An 18,480-nucleotide genomic window follows, 5' to 3' on the forward strand; every position below is an offset into this window, starting at 1 on the left:
TGAACTACAGAGAAGTGGAATATATCAGTAGCCCAATTCAAAAATTGAAGAAACAATTTCTTCCTAACATTGTCATTGATTTGGGGGATGGTTAATCGTTTTTATGTGATATTGTAATTTCTCAAGAGGATGGATTTGGGGTTTTTTGTTCACTGTAAGCACATAAATTATGTAGAAAAATGTAATATTGTAGACTGTGTATAATGAAGCTATAGTTAAAAAAATTGAACCACCAAAATACAATTTCCTGTGATACTTGAAATTGCGGAGATTCGCCTGTATGACATATTATGTTACTACAACAACATTACAGGTATGAACGAAAAACAAAATAAAGAATCAGTTCACGCATATTGTGATGAGGCAATTGTTTAAACTTCGTTTTTTTGTTTTGTTTTGTAAATCAAAGCAGTAACATAAAGAAACCTGATATTCTGTCCAATTGGGTCCGCAGGTGTCAGGAAGCCTGCAGAGGGGGGCGACAGTCCTCCAGGTGGGCTGCCTCAACCACCACACTGAGTTCAAAGAAGGCAAGGGGGAAAAAAAAAACGCATGCAGCTGCAGCCGGGAGGAGGAAGAAGTCGAAGAAGAGCCTCCATCCCGCTGTGACGAGCGTGTCTGACGGGACATTGAACGTCTCATGAGAGCCACTCCAAACTTCTCGCCCGCGCTTCTGCTGCTGCTTCTTCTTCTTCCGATGAGGACTTTCTGGCACCAAGCGGTCTCTCACATGCACCTTTGAGGCTTCAAGGATGTTCCACCTCGATGGGACTCTGTCAGCCGTCACTTCTGCGCTCCTGTTGGGAATAACTTGTCTGGCCGCCGTCTGCGATCTCTCCAAGGGCTCCTCGGACTTCTCTGGTCAGTTGTTTGTGTTTATTTTTATCGCGTCAAAATACGCAATCGATTAAAGTTTCAGAGGCAATGACAAGGCGACATGTGCACGCACTTGTTTTTATGCTGCGCAATAGTTTGGGTGTACCGTATAGTGGAGCTGCTCCAAAAAGAAAGAGCGATCGCGCATCATCTTTTACACGTGCACCACCTTAAAAAGTCAACTTTTTTTTTTTATCGGTTCGGGGTTGCATCGTGTGTAGGAGCTGCTGCATCCACGCTCTTGTCTAATATACTAAACACGTGGATAAATATTTGTGCAGCTATCGGTTTCCATGTCTGGCAAAGGAATGAAGCAGGTTCTCCCCTCAGACTTAGTCGACGCGTTATATCATTATTTTAATCTTAAGTCTTTTCAGCTCAGTAAGAATTGTACGTAAGAAATGTATTTTGGGTTGCTGGCACAGTGACATAAAATTAGGTCCAAAAGTTGTGTTTGCACACCACCGTGAATGGTTTAGAAGTCAATCAATAATGATTTGGTTGAAGAGTAAACTTCAGATTTGCTTGTCATGGGCCTCCAGCTTCCTCCCACATCTTCAAAAAGGTTCATGGAAGGCTCTATATTGCCCATTGGTGTGGCGCCTTTGTGCCCAAAGTCAACCGGCTGAGAACAAGCACTATCAAAAATGGATGGAGGTTTCACTTAATCAATATATTTGCCCTTCAGCAATTACAGCCATTTTGAAATACCTTCAGTTTCAGGAGCTCAAAAGTGTATTGGTGTGGTGGTATAATTGTAAATATTGACATTATTTTTCATTTTAATTTTACTCGGATGGTATACTCTGACCTTGGATGAGTTTTGGGGCCTGATCCTTTATTTGGGAAAGGCTGAATCCTACACTTCTTACCGAGATGTTTTGAACAATCGCTTCCAACGTTTTGGGAACAGTTTGAGAAGGGAATTTTCTGTTACAATGTTAAATGAAGCCGGTGCAATTTTAGTCAGACTAAGCCCTTTATGTGGCTCTTAAGAGTCTATAAACAGTTTGTTGTCAATTTACCAGATATAATGACACGTCAATGCTAGACGCGGCTTTGGTTTTTTTGTTGCCCAGATGATACCGCAGTGTCGCGTGTGTACAAATATTCTTTGCTCTGCGTTGGATGGCTGGAAAAGTAAACACGCGAGTTCATATAAGCGCACGAAACCTGCCAATTACCTTCCAGCTACCGTTTGTGCGCAACGGCGTAACGGAATCTGAGGATTTGATGTCTCTCAGGAAAGCCCAGTGTATGAAATGGAGGAGGCGAATTTAACTAATGAGCCCCTGTGTTGGATTAACGGCTCTTGTTGAGCCCAAGGCAGGCCTGTAGGCTTTGTTTACTGTGTCATAAAACAGGAAGGCGGCGTTTTGTCGGTGTTAATTGGTCCCTAACGGCTCTAATGGTTCGCAAAGCACACTGCTAAGGAACACATCCGTGTCACATAGTGCCTGTACGTACTGTATGGTCGCATGTGCCTTCATGTCGGGCCTGAAGCGGAAAGCGATAACAAGCTCGCCGCGGTTGCAGAGCTGTCGTTTTTTGCCGCCACTAAGGGCGATCGTCTGACTGGAGTGGTTAAAGTTAAATTGAGTAAGAAGGGGAAAGTGTTTTAGAACAGCTGATTACAGATTCCCACTTGGGGTTGGTTTACCAACACACCGGCTCAGACGCGATTCTTGAAAATCTCTGTCGTAGTCCGGAGTTAATGTTCTGCATGAATGGAGATAAAGAGGACATCCCCCGGAATTGCTCGTGGACAATGACGTCCCTGAGTGCTCACATTCTTGACCCGCTGGAGTCTCCCCGGAGACCAAGCGGTGCAGTGAGTGACAGGTGCTGCCGGGCGGGACCAGGCATGTATTGACACATCCAATCCATCCGACCAATACCATTATGGACCTTGACCCATATAACTGTCCAAAATGACGTATATCGGCTTAAGAATCCTACCGTCCATCCATTCATCACTCGGTTGAGTACGTTCTTCCTATGTGGGTTGTTTCAAATAAAAGGCATTATAAGGCATGGATTTCACACGTTTTGGAGTCACTCCGGGTTATCGCTGAAGCAAAGCTGTCAACGTTTCTGTGATACTCCCAAAAGCCTTTCTTGACTCTGTGTCTTTTCACACAAGCCATTTCATTAACCCCAGTCAATGGGATGTGAAGCTTTTGGGTGGGGGGGGGGGCAGAGGGGTTAACTGAGGTCAGCGCATAGTAACTGCGAACATGGTTCAAGGTGGCTTTGCATCTATGATTCATTTTTTAACCTCTGTAAGTAAGTGAAAGTGAAACTGGGTTGTTTTTTTTTTTAAAAAAAACAAAAAACATTTTGCATACAAATCTTAAAAACGATTTTGACCTTCAAATATAACTATAATATCTGTAATATGCATGCCAAGCCGGTAGTGGGCAATGTAAATTTATAAAGATACAAATGCAGACTCTAAAAGCATTTTTTTGAATATACTCTGTTGCCACATGTATTGATTTGGAAATTGATTTGATTTGATCGGTGTATTTGATCTCCTCGAGCAACACAAATCCAAAAGTTTAGTGGGCCTCCATTGTGAAAGACTTGCATGTCAATTTAGAATTTTTTTACCCTCACCTTCAAAAACGTACACTTTTGAACCCCGTTTTGATTCTCCGAAATTCCGTTCTCGTGGTAAACAAACCGCCCATCATGTCCTATGTTCAGTTGGACAAGTTGTCTCCTTCCATCTGCTCTGATTTTTGAGGTTACGAAGGTTAACACTGACCTCCATGCCCCCCCCCCCCCCCCCCCCCCCCCGCTCACACACCCATCAGCTCCCCTTCCTTTTTCCTAACTACTTTGCCTCCCTGGGGCTCCGCGTGTGTGTGTGTGTGTGGGCCAGGTGAGCTCCATCTAGACAAATAGAGCCTCTGACTTGTTTTGTCTAGCTCATTTGCAGGCAGACAGCAAGGCGGTTGACATAAGACCGCGTTGCTCTTTGTTTGGACACACGGAGGGGATGCCGCTCTCCTGGCAGCGCCGTTTACTTCTCGGTAACTTCCGGACGCAAGAAGATGACATCATTGTTGTTTTTGTCTTGGCAGAGTCGAACACAAAAACAAATCCGGTGGCGAGACCTTAAAAAGTTGATTGGTTGCTCCTTGGCTAAATTACCGCAATGGGAAACTACCTGACAGTGATTTAGGATGCATACTTTTAAATCCATGGTTAAGGTAGGGTTTGGATGACACGAAGGTCCAGATGCCCAAATAGTTGTTATGCTAGTATCGCTAGCGTGCTTCTTTGTGTATACTGTATGCAAGAAATAATAGCGTTGAAAGGGTTCCTCCCTGTAGATACACGAAGCTCACACAAATACATAAAGCAGACATTGCACCTGTGTGTGTGACAAAGCGCTATTGAATTGAGAGGTGGAGCCAACTGGAAGTCATATTTTCCTTTGATTTCTTCCTTAGTCACGCCCGCAAAGCGATGAAACCATTTTCGGAACTGTATATGGTTCCCGCTTGTGATGTTTTTGTGCACGTCAAAGGTGTAATCGGCCTTCAGAACACAATGGAATGGACATTCCAGAGTGAAAAGGCATCGCATGTGGAAAGGAACGTGTTGACATGATTAATGTGGAAATATGTTCAACGTGGACGTGCCTCAAAGCTTTGTGTCAACGGAGTCAAGTCTGGGCACACAAGCCACTTTTAATGTGCGCCAATCAAAGTCACTCATTGTTGCGCGGCTGCGCACGGTACGCTATGTGTGGGATGAGAAAACGTCATGCTCATTATATCTATTTTGTTGCCGGGGTGATGTTCAACATGATTTGAAAATAGTTTCATTGTGAAGGATTTGCAATTTCTTATTGACAAAGACAATCACGGTAATTGGTGCTTTTGCTGTTTTCAGCAAAATGTCGTATTTGGTTGAAACGATCGTTCCAATTGTGAGGGGTCTGTAATATGACGGGTCACATGACAACTGCGCCGCTACTAATGATGGCAATTTTTATTTTACACGGAGTAGTTTTGATACTTAAAGATGAAATCAACCCAAAACGTTTTCAAGAATATGTTCCCAGCAGGCCCACTAGTTGAAACAGGGCATTCTGATGAATATTGCGTTTGTGGAATAAGAGTTAATCCACCCGTTTTTAGCCATCTTTGAGGGCGGCCATTTTGTCAATTCTGTCGGCTGAAAATGACATCACAAATGCTCAGGTAACGACCAATCACGGCTCAGCTTCAGAAAACAGGTTAGCTGCGATTGGTCGTTACCTGAGCCCTGAACAATTACCCAAATTATCGTGATTAATCATAAATGCAATAAATTAGGAACGGGCGCATTTGCTGACACCCTTAGCCCAAAGTGAATTCGAGCGCAATCGATGAATGGCGCGGCTTAATTAGAGAGGGTTGCCGTGCGTATGCGCCGGCAATCATCTCCACACGACGTCGCCGCTTAAGTGCGCTGTTGAATTATGTCCGCGCGTTCTCAGACACGGACACTTTCCTGCTCTCGTGTCTTGGAGATTGTTAGCGTTGCTTCGACGGCCTCCCTCCTCCACCGTCCCGTTTTCCATGATCTACGCGACCTCCCCTTCCCGTGTATTTTTCTCAAGGCCGTGAGTATCGCAGACTGAAGGAATATTGTAGGTTCTGCAGTTTGATGAAAAGCTGCTGAGGTGGGGCGCAGGAGCGGGGGCAGTCTGAACAAGGAGGCTTTGTAAAGGCCCCCCAACTGTGTCGCCCTGACAGTCTGCATTACAACACGCTACAGCAGCCCGCTCCCCTAAGCAATGCTAATCTGTCGCTTTGCGGCCCCTCGGACCAGCTCAGGTAAGCGGCCTTTGGGTAGACCCAAAGCTGGAGAAACCGTTTGGATCCAGTCCCTTTGAAGGGATCGTCCCCGCTTTACTGAAGATGACATAACGGTTTCCATTCAGGGGCCGCCGGGAGGTCGTCAACAATCAAATGGCAACAAAAAGTCAGTGAGCAAAGTGAGGAAATTGCGCTTAAAGCAAAGACAAGTATGATCAAGAGATGTCCGATGGTTTGAAGGCTTCCAAGAATATGTGTCCAGAGAAAGCATCCAAAGCAAACCGAGCTTGGATCTTTGAAAGAGCGCCAGCAGGTAGCCTTTGGCAATTTGGTTTGTTGGAAGTCGATCGGCTGGCTAAGTCCCACCGGGCGTGCTTGCTTTTCTCTCCCTCTCTCCCTCGCCCACTCCGGGCTTGTTCCATTGCTTGTTTTCACAGAGCAGCTCCTATGTTAAGCTTGTTAATTCCCCTCCAAGCTCATCCTTTCAGCTCCCACCCACATGCACCTTTTTATTTCAGGAAATGCCTCCCTTTTCTTCACAGTGCATTCTTGGACCTTAAAACGAGGCACGCTGACTTGCCGGTCAATGCGGGCCTCACTCATTCATTTTTTTTCAGGGGTGCGGGGCCCCTTCAACAATCCTGCATTTAACGTCAAATGTAGTAGGTCGGATTGGACATAATTGATGTATTGATCGTTAGGAATTTGGTTGATTAAGAAACTTGAGCTCCTTTCCTGATGCGTTGCTGGTGTGTCTTCAAAACGTGAATCATCGATGATCATTCTCGGAGCTTTGTCCATCCTCAGGCGTCGCACGACCCCACCAACTATCGCCCGAGTTCATTTCACGAGAGCGTGCCTGATGTAGGATCCATCTGTTGTTCACTTAGTGGCAATAAAAGAGACACAGATGCGTCTGTCTGGTGTCGGCCGGGCTGCCGGCGTTGAGGTCGTCTGGCCGTCCGCGCAGCTCTCGCGGGTCATAAAAGTGACCATTAAAATGAGACAGCGCACCTTTTCCTGCGCTTCAGCTCCGTGTCCGTGCGTCATCCCGTCGTCACCCACGCAAACGCTGTCGGGTCGTCTGCGGGCGGCTGGACGCGCATGCGGGCAACGTGCAGTAGGATGTGTAAAGTATGTAGTGTGTAAAATAAAAAAAGGTGCAAATGTATAAATTCCAGTATGATTTCCTTGTGTGTAAACAAACAGTCCGTTGGATATAAATGCATATTGATAATCGTTTTTTTTACAATTATACAAATTTTGTTATCACTGTAATTGTGATTGAACTTAGATTAATTGCACAGCCCTACCGTGCAGGGCTTGTGGCAGATGGCCCTTCCCCCACGTCACACTTTCACCCCCCCCCCCCGATTCCCTTTCAGCAGTGATAAGGACCCTCACAACGGACATGCACAGAGTAAAAGTGTCCTCTTGCAGAGCGTCCTTTGACCCGAAGGGGTCATAAAGGGAAGCGCGCGCGAAAGGAGGTCGCGGGAGGCCGCGGACGTGACCCGAGTTTGGTTTTCGGGTTCTCCCCAGGGAAGAAGTGTCCTCTGTCCAACTGTGAGGCCATCTCTTGGCCTGGCAGATGTTCTGCACCTCGTATAACCCGCGAGGATGAGCTCAGACAACACAAGTGCTTCTCTCTTTATTGCGACCTCGCTCCTGTTGCTAGCGTCACTTGGGTGGCCTTTATTGTCAGGACACAAGCTGCATTGATCGAGCTGAAGAGGGGGGGGGGGGGGGCGGAGGGGGAGCATCCGAGTTGTGCGCCCTGCCTGACATGTGTCTGGCACTTCATCAGTTTGGATTATTCAGTGCTCTGCTTTGTCCAGGCTTCCATAGATAAACTTGGTTTAGCTAGCGGTTAGCAATATGAGGCCAGATTGCTAGCATATAGCTAGTGGTTAGCAATATGAGGAAGAAACCAAATTGCAAACATTTGGCTCTAGACGAAGAATCAAGCAGTCTTTGAAAGCTTGGGCTGTTTGTTGCTGACGTGCAGTGGTTTAGGTTTGTCAGTGTGCGTAGGAGTTTGAATGATAAGCCGGGCAGGAGGAAAGGATGTGGCAATCAGAGTGTTTGTGTTTGCGTCTCCGGGTTGGATTACTTCAGCTGCTCTGGCTGCTGCGCTCTTGGCCTGTCTGGGGTTGCAAGGCGTCGGTTGCGCTGACGTTGGAATCAAGGAGACCGTAATCAGTGGATATTGATAAAAGCCAACGAGACAAGCCCTCAGGTTGTTCAGGAACAAAAAAAACAAAACAAACAAAAAAAACAAGGGACGTGTCGGAACAGCGTTAGCTTACGTCTGCCGATTTGCAATCACACAATTGTGGCGAATGAATGAATCCAATTGTTGTTTTCGGTTTGCTTGGCTTTCTGGCTGTCATGGCAATTGGAACCCAACTCGTTGCGCCGACATTCATTACTGAGAATTTGACGTTTTGACTCATGTGGTTGCAAGTAGCATGCAAACGCGTTGCATACTGGGGGACAGGATCTGCGCAGTCTAAAAACACTTAAAAATAACACAATTTTGGGGGAAAAAATGGACCGATCCACTAATTGGGTCAATTTGACCCACGTTCTTGCATTGTTTTGTACAAACCAGCCCAATTTGTTGGGGTTGTTTTGTACAAAACTGCCTATTTTTGATTGGGTCAAATTGACCCAAGTAGTGGATCGGTCCATTTTTGAGCCAAAATTGTGATATTTTTAACCCAAGTGTCTTTAGAGCGTGGGGTTTTGATTCAAAGTCCAAGAGCAAGACCATTGCTGAGGTGAAATTCAGGGGTAAGCCCCCTCAGCTGACAACCCCACTACCCCCACGCCCCCACACACGCACTTAAGTATGGCTACTGAATGTGCGTACGCACAATTGAATGCGAATGAGATCTCATTCCAGCAGTCACTTCATTTGCCACCCAGTAATGCTGCCGAGACCCCCACGTGCCCCTACCCCCCCCCCCCCCCCTGTCGCACTTTACTGTTGATCCTTTTGGCTCAATATGCCACTATGCGCCGGACGGCACGGTTAAAAAGCCGTGTAACATTTACAGCTGATGATTTTGGGTCCTTTCCAGTGTGCCGCATTCTTCGCAGTCAATTCTCTTTCCAATCCACATCCCAATCAGTCCGTCACCCTATTCCAAAATAGCAAGCTAATGCATGTTTCCATAGATGTGTGTGTGTGTGTGCACAATCTCAGGTGGTTTTCACGCAAGACTCACTGCAGCACTTGAAAGAACTTGCCGTGAGCGAGCCATTTACTCTCCTTAAGTAGTTTAAAAAGTAATCCAAGCCTGACTTGATGTCAAGTTGAACCGCCTCAGCCTTTTTTTTTTTTTTTTACTACTGTAAAGGGGAAGAAAAGCAAGCTTATCCAAAATGGAATCAGCAAAGCGATGGAATGCAATGAATTTTAAGAATGCTTTTTTTTTTTTTTTTTTCTTGGGTCAAAGTAAAAACAATTGCGTCTGAGTAGTGGAAAATCTCTGCACGGCGGGTTGTGCTCATGTTTTGGCTCTTTAGCATGTCAGCACACCTTGTGGACGTGCCTCACTCAGCTCGTTTCTCACTCGCTCACGTCTTTAAAAAGGTAAGTCGAGAGGTCTGAGCGCATATGATTTCAAAGCAGACGGGGTTGCAGTTGTTTTATCTTCACGTCACGGCTGCGCTCCCGCAAGGGGGGGCTTGTATGGCCTCTGCGGTCTGCGGGGAGAAGTAATTAGTACAGGAGCTAAAGCCGCCAAGCGCTGGCCTTTGGACCTCTGCTGCCACATCCTCGAAACTGCGTCCCGCCTCGCTCGGAACGACAGAAGGTCTTTATCGCTAAACGCCAACCTTTCAAAGCCGATTTGAGACAACAAAACACTCGATGACGACGGAGTCTCCCCCCCCCCCCCCCCCCGCTCGTTATATTCATCTCCCGCTCTCACCTCTTCATCTCCGCCCTCCTCTTCATCGCCAGCACACTCGGTCTCTCATGTCCTCAGTAATCACCACTTGAAGGGAATTCCTTCCGCAGCAGCGGGCCTGCAGCTCTGCTTTTCTTAAACATTTGATGGTTTTGACAGCTATAATTTGCTTAAAATAACACCAATAAAGCCATGAGGCCGTAAATGCTTAAAAAGCTAATGTAGCGAGATGAAACGCGACGCAGGCCTTTGATTTTGTGGCTTTCGTGAACTTTGCTTTTGCCGGAATGCGATTTGAGGTCTTGTTACAAATATATCATTATTACAAGCACTTGATCTATTTCAAGACGTTGGACTGCCATTCATACAGTGTGCGATAGAGTTGAAAGATTAAAACCCCACCCCCCGCCCCCCTCAATATTGCGATTGCGATTTAATGTGCGATTATTTTTTGCATGGTCCTCTTCCGATGAAACAAAATAAGATTCACAATACATACATATCTTCGACTTATAGCTTAGGCTAGTAGTGGCGTTAGCCAAATGCTACACTGCGATTGCTAACTGAAAATCAAAATAGTTCCCTATCCCGATGACCAAACTCAACCGTGCTGGTTTTATAGCCTGTCAGTTATGCTTCGATGCGCTCATTCCTCAGACCCAGCCAATAAAAGCAAAAGACTTCTTTGAAAAGATTGAGAAAGCCTTGAGCAGCACATATTCTCCAGCTGCACTGCCCCTGGAGTTAAATCAGCGCCACTCCCTTCTTCCTCCTGCCACCTGTCAGAAATATTCACCATGACAGCTTCAGAATGTTGGGTCTTATCTACTTTTTTACTTCCTCTTAGTCTGGTCTTAAATGAGAGGTGAGTTTTTAAAAATGCAAAAGCATTAAAAAAATAAAATAAAATAAATCAAAAATTGATAACATCCAATTAGCACATTTGGGACGTGTATTTGTAGCCATGCAGATGTTCACATAGTTGACTAATGTTCTTTACTCACACCCAATATGCTAATAGTTGAAGTTGCAATTATATTCCAACAAAGCTCTCAACAGTTAACCATTAACTGCCTTGCTCAAACAAAAAAGAAAGGCCGAGTCTCCGAGCTCAACCCCTTCATTCACATTCAAATAACAAGCCTGCTGTCGCAAAATCATAAAGTAACTAAGTCCAAGCCTACCGATCCTTGGCGAGAAATATGTCAGCCTGCCCGTGGGCGGAATATACAAGCGGCTGCGCGATAGCCGCAATTCTGAAAACTCCAAAGGAGGAAAATTTGCAAGGATATTGAGCCGTGACATTCGCAATGCGAGCCCGAAGGCACTTTCAGGCGAGAGCACAGGACAAAAAAGCAGCGCCTTGAGAATGATGAAACTGGATGGATTCATCTGCCTTATTGTTATTCCACAAATACCGGTATATTGTTAATCCAGAATACCGTGTTTAGACAAGTGGGGCTCATTGAATATATTATGGCAAAGAGAATTTCTGCCTTGAGTTCCCCTTTTTACTGCCTCCGATTTTGCCACCTTCTTGACAGTAAAATGATGAATAACATCCCACACCGTGGTCTTATTTGTCGTCAAATCGTTTTTATTATTTTCAACGTACGCTCATGGACGTATAAGGCTGGCGATGTTTAAAACAGCCTATTTGCAGATGCACTGGGAGCATTAGGGAACCTTTACTCTCGTGATATGTTGATGCTGCTTCATAAAGATGTATTTCAAAAGAAGCATATTCATTTAAAATCTGATATTTTACCAGCCTACTTGAATTACGTAAGTGGATCACTGGCAGTCCGCTGACCACACTTAAACATTGCTTCGTAGGTTTGAGGCGTTTTAATGTTGCTTTGTCCTTGTTTTTAAAAAATGGTTCTTTCCTTTCAATGTTGCTATTAAGGAGAGCATGTTTTAGAGGCATTTAGCTTATATGACGCAGTAAATTCAAAATCATCAGATACACTTTGCTGTACGTTTGCATTAGTATGCGCAATAAGGTCTCGTCTTAACTTTCACAGAGAGGAAATCCTCCTCCAATGGCACTCCATTTTTTTTTTTGGCATGTCATGTTGACACAACACACTAATCTCCATCATACGTGGCCCTCCCTCTCTTGCAGGGTCACGATTTTAGGGTCATCACATGATGAAGAGATTGCAGCTGAAAGTTAAATATGACAATTCATTGTTTGGCACGACCGGATTTCTCCTTTTACTCGTCTGGAGCGAAATAAAAGCCGGTGCGGCTTTTGAGCTCCAGGATCCTGACCGTCTTTCCAATGGACAACTCCACAAACCAGCGGACACAATAGAGCGGCGCTTTTGTCAAGAGAAAGGCCAGTGCGCTAGTTAAGGAAGGCTCGCCGTGAAAAGAAAAAGGGGAGGAGAGCCTTCTGGGTGTTCTTGGAGCATTGTTCAAGCGTTCTGCCTCTGAGGGACACCTGTCATTGGCTAGCTGCTTCACACAGGTGCCTCAGAGGGAGCGTCAGTCAACAGGTAGCGCCGAGGGAACGACGAGGAAGGGTTGCAGAGAATTGATGAATGGCGAGACGTCACGGAGAAAAAAAAATCATATTGGCGTGAGAATGCCTTCTAATCCCACTTTTTTGGGGTGGAGGAATGTGTCAGTGGTGGCCACACCTACGCCACGCACTTCCAAACAACTCCGGCCGTATCATTGGAACCCCTTTGACAGGCTCGCCCGTTCCCATGGTTTCACTGCTGTCGCCAAGGCTCGGCTAACTGGAGGGCGCAGAAAACTCGTGGTCCCTCTGGGCGCTGGCACATGGCCCAGAGCGAGCGCCAATGATCATTTGATTCCGAACAGCGCACACACACACACTCTCCCTTTAAGAGCAAGCAGCTCGTTTTCATCCCCGCACATGTTGTTTTTGTTGACGTTTTCTACAGTCCGCATTTGGTCTCACTGCTCGGAAGGGAATGACAAGTTATTTTCATCCCATGAGAATTTGGAGGGTGGACAAGTCAGCACTGATTACATATTCATCAGACGCGGAATAAATTGGATGGGAAATGTTCCACATAAATATCCAGATGATGCCTTGAGATAGGAGTGGCCCGAGTTCAGGAAAGGGATGATTTATTGAAAAGAAGAGGCTTCAAGTTGATTAACTTTACTGTCAAACTAAACTTAAAACAAAGAGGATTACACATTGTGTATTTAAAATGACCAGAAAATGTGCCTTCTGATAGTCCGTTTAACTTGATGTTAGCAAACAATGCTAAATGACTAGCATCTGTGTCGCAGCATTTATAATTCTGCAAGCAGTGGATTGTTGATCACAAACGGTGCGGAAACACATTTAGACAGACAACAGGCATATATCTTTATCTTTTGTGGAAAAATGACTATTATTACTGCAGCTTACTGAGTTAGTTGGAAACTCTTCTTCGAGTGTGTCTCTACGGGTGCAGTATACCGCCCCCAGGTGGCCAAGATGAAGGAGCAGCAAAATGTCCATTGAATCGAAGCAAAAAAAAAAAAAAAAATGTGGCAAATGGTTTCATTCTTCACCTTCCTTATAATTACATCTTTAATGTGTGTTTTCACAAATTGCGATATTCACAAATGCAATTTGTCAACGGCCCGTGCTCCACCGCCTCTATGAAGTTGCAAAGGAATGCATCTGTTGTCTTATTTTCACAAGTCTGCCGCAGGTGGGAAATGTGTGACTCAACTCCGGTGGTTTAATAAGCATCCATATTTAGACGTGACCTTTCCAGGCCTTCCTCCTTGAAACTGCGGCCATGGTGATAAGGGGCACAATGTGTGCTTTCTGCGCAAGCGTGCGAGTGCGCGTGATCGGAAACACCGTTTCAATGTGATCCCCGCCTCCCAAGCAAAAGCTAACCAAATAGACAAAATTGAATCGCACACCGTGTCCGCCTGTTGAGTGCGTGCGTTTGTGTGCGCGTGCCTGTTGACTCTTTGTAAATGTGTTTGCACAGCACTTCAGCAGGAAGCTTGAACTCAGTTTGTAGTGGGGTTTTTTTTGTTTTTTTAGTGTGTTTTTAGTTGTTTGCGCCTTTAACAGGGACTAAACTGTAGACAAATGCGACAAAGTTATGGCCAGGGTATCGTCTCTTTCTTTTATCGTCACTCGCTGGAATGTTAATGGAGGCTCCGTGGTGGGTTTGGTTCTCCTTTGCGAGTGACAGTCTGACTGGCGGTTCTTGATGACTGTTACCGGAGGAGTAGATTACATCGTACAATTACGACAAGGGAACTGGGAAAATATTTCACGGGTTAAAAAAAAAAAAAAAAAAGTCTTAAAATGTTCTTTATTGATAGCCCACAAAAAAAAGTCAACCTCATGAAATGATCATGTCACAACTTCAATGCCTTCGGTGGGAACGTCGCTCCTGACAACATGGCCGCCAGGTCGGCGTATTTGTTAGCCGGGCCGCCACAGCGCACTGGCATATCCGTGCCTCCGGGTGTTCACATGATTTTGTCCCACCAGAGAGATGACGCTATACCCAGGCTAAACTTTTTCTTTGAAATAATAGTCGTCTTATTTCACCCCGATTTTTTATTTGTAAATGTCCGCATGTGTTGTGTGACGTCTGTCTTCACATTTCTGCTATTGTTTACGTGGCCAACGTGTTCATTAACAGTCACTGTGGCAATTTGTCCTCGCCAGGCTACTTGTCCAAAGTGTTGAAGAACTACACGGAGGAGGCCTGTGACGGAGAGCTGCTGTCTGTTCGCTGCCCGCCACGCACCACCATCACCGTCCAATCGGCCTTTTACGGAAGGAAAGGCCCCTCTGACCTCCATCAGTGCCCTCAGAGCTACCAGGCCCTCCTCGGCTATTATGACACTCGGGGGGATGAGTACTGCTCTGTGTCCACTGCACTACAGGTACTATAATTACTGTCATTTCCCGTGTATAAGACGCCGACATCAAAATCACCCTTAAATAGCAGAAAAAAAATCGTTCCAATGTTAGGTGACTCGCGCTACAATATGCAAATAGCTAACGAAATACCCTTGAGATTATCTATCCAGTTGAAATGAAAATATTTTTTTTTTAAATACAACCCGTAGGCGCTGTTAAAACTCTGTACAGTGAATTTTTTTCATTTCGTTTTTTGCCCCAAAATGCATCTTATTCACAGGAAATGATGGTAAATGAACACAAATGTTCCTGATTAGCCTCATTTTCTCTGTCGTCCGTACTTACCTTGAAAGGAATTGCCCTCCATTTCAACTGTGGTCAAGGGTTAATTCACATTTGGAGACCCGCAGGTTACGTAATGCATTGTGAGGGTGTTTTTCCGGTGAATTAAACTCCCTGAAGAGGAGGCAGGCTTCTCTGTTTTCTCGCGACACAAAGCGATTTCATGGGCCCTTTGCCTCAGCATCCACTCTCAAATTAGGATGCGAGTGGAAACACTGCCACGCAATACAAACACACACGCCCGGCCGCCATTCATTCAGATGCGCGCGCGTGTATTTTTAGTACGGTGTGGTGTTGAACACCAGTGTTGTTTCATAATAGCCTGGCCCTTTATGAATGCCCGGAGACACATTGTCTTCAAGTGCAAGAGTGACAGGACTGCCGTATCCCGCGACTTTTTTTCCACCACCGACCGATGGATTATGAAACATTTCATTTGGTTGAAGCGACGTATTGTTGCACAGCACCTCCGTTTCACATTTTAGGAGGGGTTCGAATCTCTGCTCCGGGCCTTCCTGTATGGAGTTTCAGAAGATAGGTAAAATAAATAAAATAGGTACGAAGGTGGTCACGAATAGTTGTTTTGCCGATTATGTGCCCAGAGAATGGCGACCAGCTGACTTGAAAGTCACATGTTGGACTAAAAGAGGATGAAAAGTGAGATGGATCAATTCCGAGAGTGGACCCTTCCGGATTCTTTACTGCCCCCCCACCCCCCCCACCCCACCGCGTTCTGATGGTTTTTAGAATCCTGTTTGAAGTGGTTTTAGGTTTGCCTGCTCCTCATTGTTCAACCTACTGAAACCGTGTTTTTGGTCCTCGCCACCCCCCGCCCCCCACCCGCCCGCCACCCTCCGCCTCTGTTTAGAAAATGCTGGATGAGTGCCAAGACAGACGGAGCTGTCAAGTTCTTGTCAACAGCCGCGTGTTTGGGATGGATCGGTGTCCTGGCAGCAGCAAATACCTCACAGTCTGGTACAAGTGCAGACCCAGTAAGTCCCTCACTGCATTGCATCAGCTACTGGTGCCTTTCACCCCCCACCCTCACACAAATGACATAATTGTTCGTATGACTGCAAATAAAACCACACTGATGCATATTGAAGGTGGAACATTTTGTCTAGGGTTAAAAGTGTGTTAGGCGAAAGTACAACAGTGCTCATCAACGGAAGACACGGTAAAAAGCATGGGGGGGGGGCGTTTTTTTCTTCAGCTGGAGTGGGGTCTTTAGACAAGTTATAAACAGTTTCAAATAGCAGTCAGTGTTAGTACAAAACCTTTCATCTTAAAGAAAGCAAAAAAAAAATGTCCGGAAAAGCCTGCTAGAACATCTGAAAATGATTTGGCTTTAATCAGAGGCACTTTAAATGGGGGCAGGTGTGTGCTGACTACCATTTAACATGAGTTTGAATTAAGGCCCGGGTTTTTCGAGGCAGGTGGCGATTATTTTTTTCTCCCCCAAAAATACCGATGACTGATTGCATAGAATAACTTTTTCCCCCCAATGCCTCATATCATATCAGTCTTCGTATAAATGAACTGGGGAAAGAGTCCGTCTGATTGCTTGACGGGCAACCAGTCCTGGGTGGAGTCTGAATTTGTCCATCGGTCATCTGCAATCCACCGCCTGTCGTCATTCTTAACAGGAGACGCGGCATTGAACATGGATGGATGCGTTGCCTTCAAAGAAAAAAAAAACAAAACAATTTTGACCCTGGGCTCCCTCCGTGAGCCGGGAAGCTGCGAGCACGGCGACAACAGCGCCGTAATCCCGACCAGACTCTTGTCTTCATTGCAGGCTCCACAGTGGAGTGAGCAGAAGTGGCGGATTTAATCCACTGATCCCTCCGCTCTCCCTGACTTTTTTCCTTCCTCCAATCAACAGCTCTTTGTTCCCCGCCACTTAACCAATGACTTGTTTGGGGCGGAAAGAAAAGCTGCGTGGGGGAGCGCCGAGAAGGTGTCACTGCCTCTGAAAGAAGAGGCCTACGGAAGGCTAGAAAGAGGAAGTGAAGGGGAAAGAGTCCATCCATCAGCAAAAGACGCGACAAGCCACTGGGGCTGGCTTCTTGCCTTGTTGCTCTCTCTCCTCTGCATTCCTGTTGCACGCCCCACCTGAATGTGGGCTGTTTTGATTTGCCGGCCAGTGGAGCTGCTCTGGTGGTCACAGGTCACCATGACTGGATGTGTGTGAGGAATGCCGCTGCGTGGCTCTACTTGTCCACCAAAGCAACTCTACCTCCGTGTGTTTACGCTCCGCCATGCCTCCCGGCGGCTATTGCGAGCTTATTGGGAGCGGAACATTTGACATTTTAGACCCTACTTTCATACCTGACTACAGTGAATACAGCCTGGAGCAAATGTTCAAACACGCAGTATAAAAAAAATAAAATAAAAAATGACCATATATATGGTATCACGGAAAGTATAACAACATGAACGAGCAAACTCACCAATGGGCAGTAAATGAATTTACTCCGATTGTTTTTGTTGGTCACGTAACCATTGCCTCTTGTTGTTAGGCAGATTTTGTATCCGATTTTTTTATTCCCGCAGATGAATATAAGAGCAAAGTGGTGTGCGAGGAGGACAGGATGAGGCTGAGCTGCAAACGGGGGATGCAGATCGCCGTCTACTCCGCCATGTTCGGTCGCACCCAACGGGGCACCCTCGAGTGTCCTCTGCACCACAGCAGAGCCCCATCAGTGGGTAAGCAACCATGACGACACGGCACCGTGACGCTCCGAAAACTGTTCTCCGCAAAGGGAACAACGGTTGAGCTTCTTAACATATAAGAGAAAAAATACGATCAACGCTCAATGATTTTTACTCATCATGAACTTGAAGGACACAGGATTTAACTGACAGAAGATGACAGCCTGGGAGGCGAGTCTCTTTGCATTAAAGACCAAATTGTACTAAGCGGCCAGGGCAGACACGTGTCCATCACTCTGGTCGCTACACTACCGCTACGAACGGCAACATTCAATTTCAGGCTCGATGGTTGTCGACCACGCGTTTCATCTTTAAGACACTGCTAGGAGTGAAATGAGCTGAAGTCTAAAAAAAAAAAAATAGGAAATGAAAAACTCGGTTTCCGTGATTAATCCGTTTCAGAAAGTCTTGGCTAAAACCGAATCGTAATTGAAATCCAAAGCAGCATTTCCCAAATAATGGTTGGCTTAAGGGGTCAGCCAAGGTTCCCGGGAGGATTTCTTCCAGTAAGATCCAAAGGTGGTCAATGCAAATCAAGTCTTTGCATGACATTTAAATTGCTGTCCTCGTCTTGCAAATGATCTGCTGTATAATAACTGAGCATTGAGGAAGAACTATGTGTTGCTTTTTTTTTTAATTTTTTTATTTTTTTTATTTTAGCAAAACATACCAGGCGTCACTGTGTGTCTCGCTGTTTTTATTGATGACTCGTACATGTCCGGACTCGAACGCATCTTGAGCATAAAGACCTTCACAAACGCTGCCAGGCCTTAATTTCGCTTTAAATCTTTTTTTTTTTTTTTTTATGGGGGGGGGGGGTGATATTGCATGATTTGACCCTGTTGTGCATTTGGGGATATTTACAGATTCCACCAGTGATTTGTTGACTGACACATTTGGAGTAAATGGGCGCTTTAAAGCTGAGCGAGATTTATTATCA

The 18,480-nt window shown here is 45.7% G+C and overlaps 1 protein-coding gene across 3 annotated transcripts in view; it reads left to right on the top strand.

The window, feature by feature from the left end:
• eva1aa (eva-1 homolog A, regulator of programmed cell death a) overlaps positions 1-18,480 on the top strand; it is a 202,070-nt gene that overhangs the window by 149,674 nt on the left and 33,916 nt on the right. For all 3 annotated transcript variants that reach the window (XM_086019692.1, XM_086019694.1, XM_086019693.1), the window contains 4 exons: positions 455-861; positions 14,286-14,506; positions 15,694-15,817; positions 17,382-17,534. In XM_086019692.1, the coding sequence (XP_085875818.1) occupies positions 753-861; positions 14,286-14,506; positions 15,694-15,817; positions 17,382-17,534 (607 nt within the window). In that variant the 5' untranslated portion in view covers positions 455-752. The remainder of the gene's footprint in view (positions 1-454; positions 862-14,285; positions 14,507-15,693; positions 15,818-17,381; positions 17,535-18,480) is intronic.

Source organism: Filicampus tigris, chromosome 20 (assembly GCF_054856515.1).
Source record: "Filicampus tigris isolate MCC_2025a chromosome 20, RoL_Ftig_1.0, whole genome shotgun sequence".
In the NCBI taxonomy this organism is placed as follows: domain Eukaryota; kingdom Metazoa; phylum Chordata; class Actinopteri; order Syngnathiformes; family Syngnathidae; genus Filicampus; species Filicampus tigris.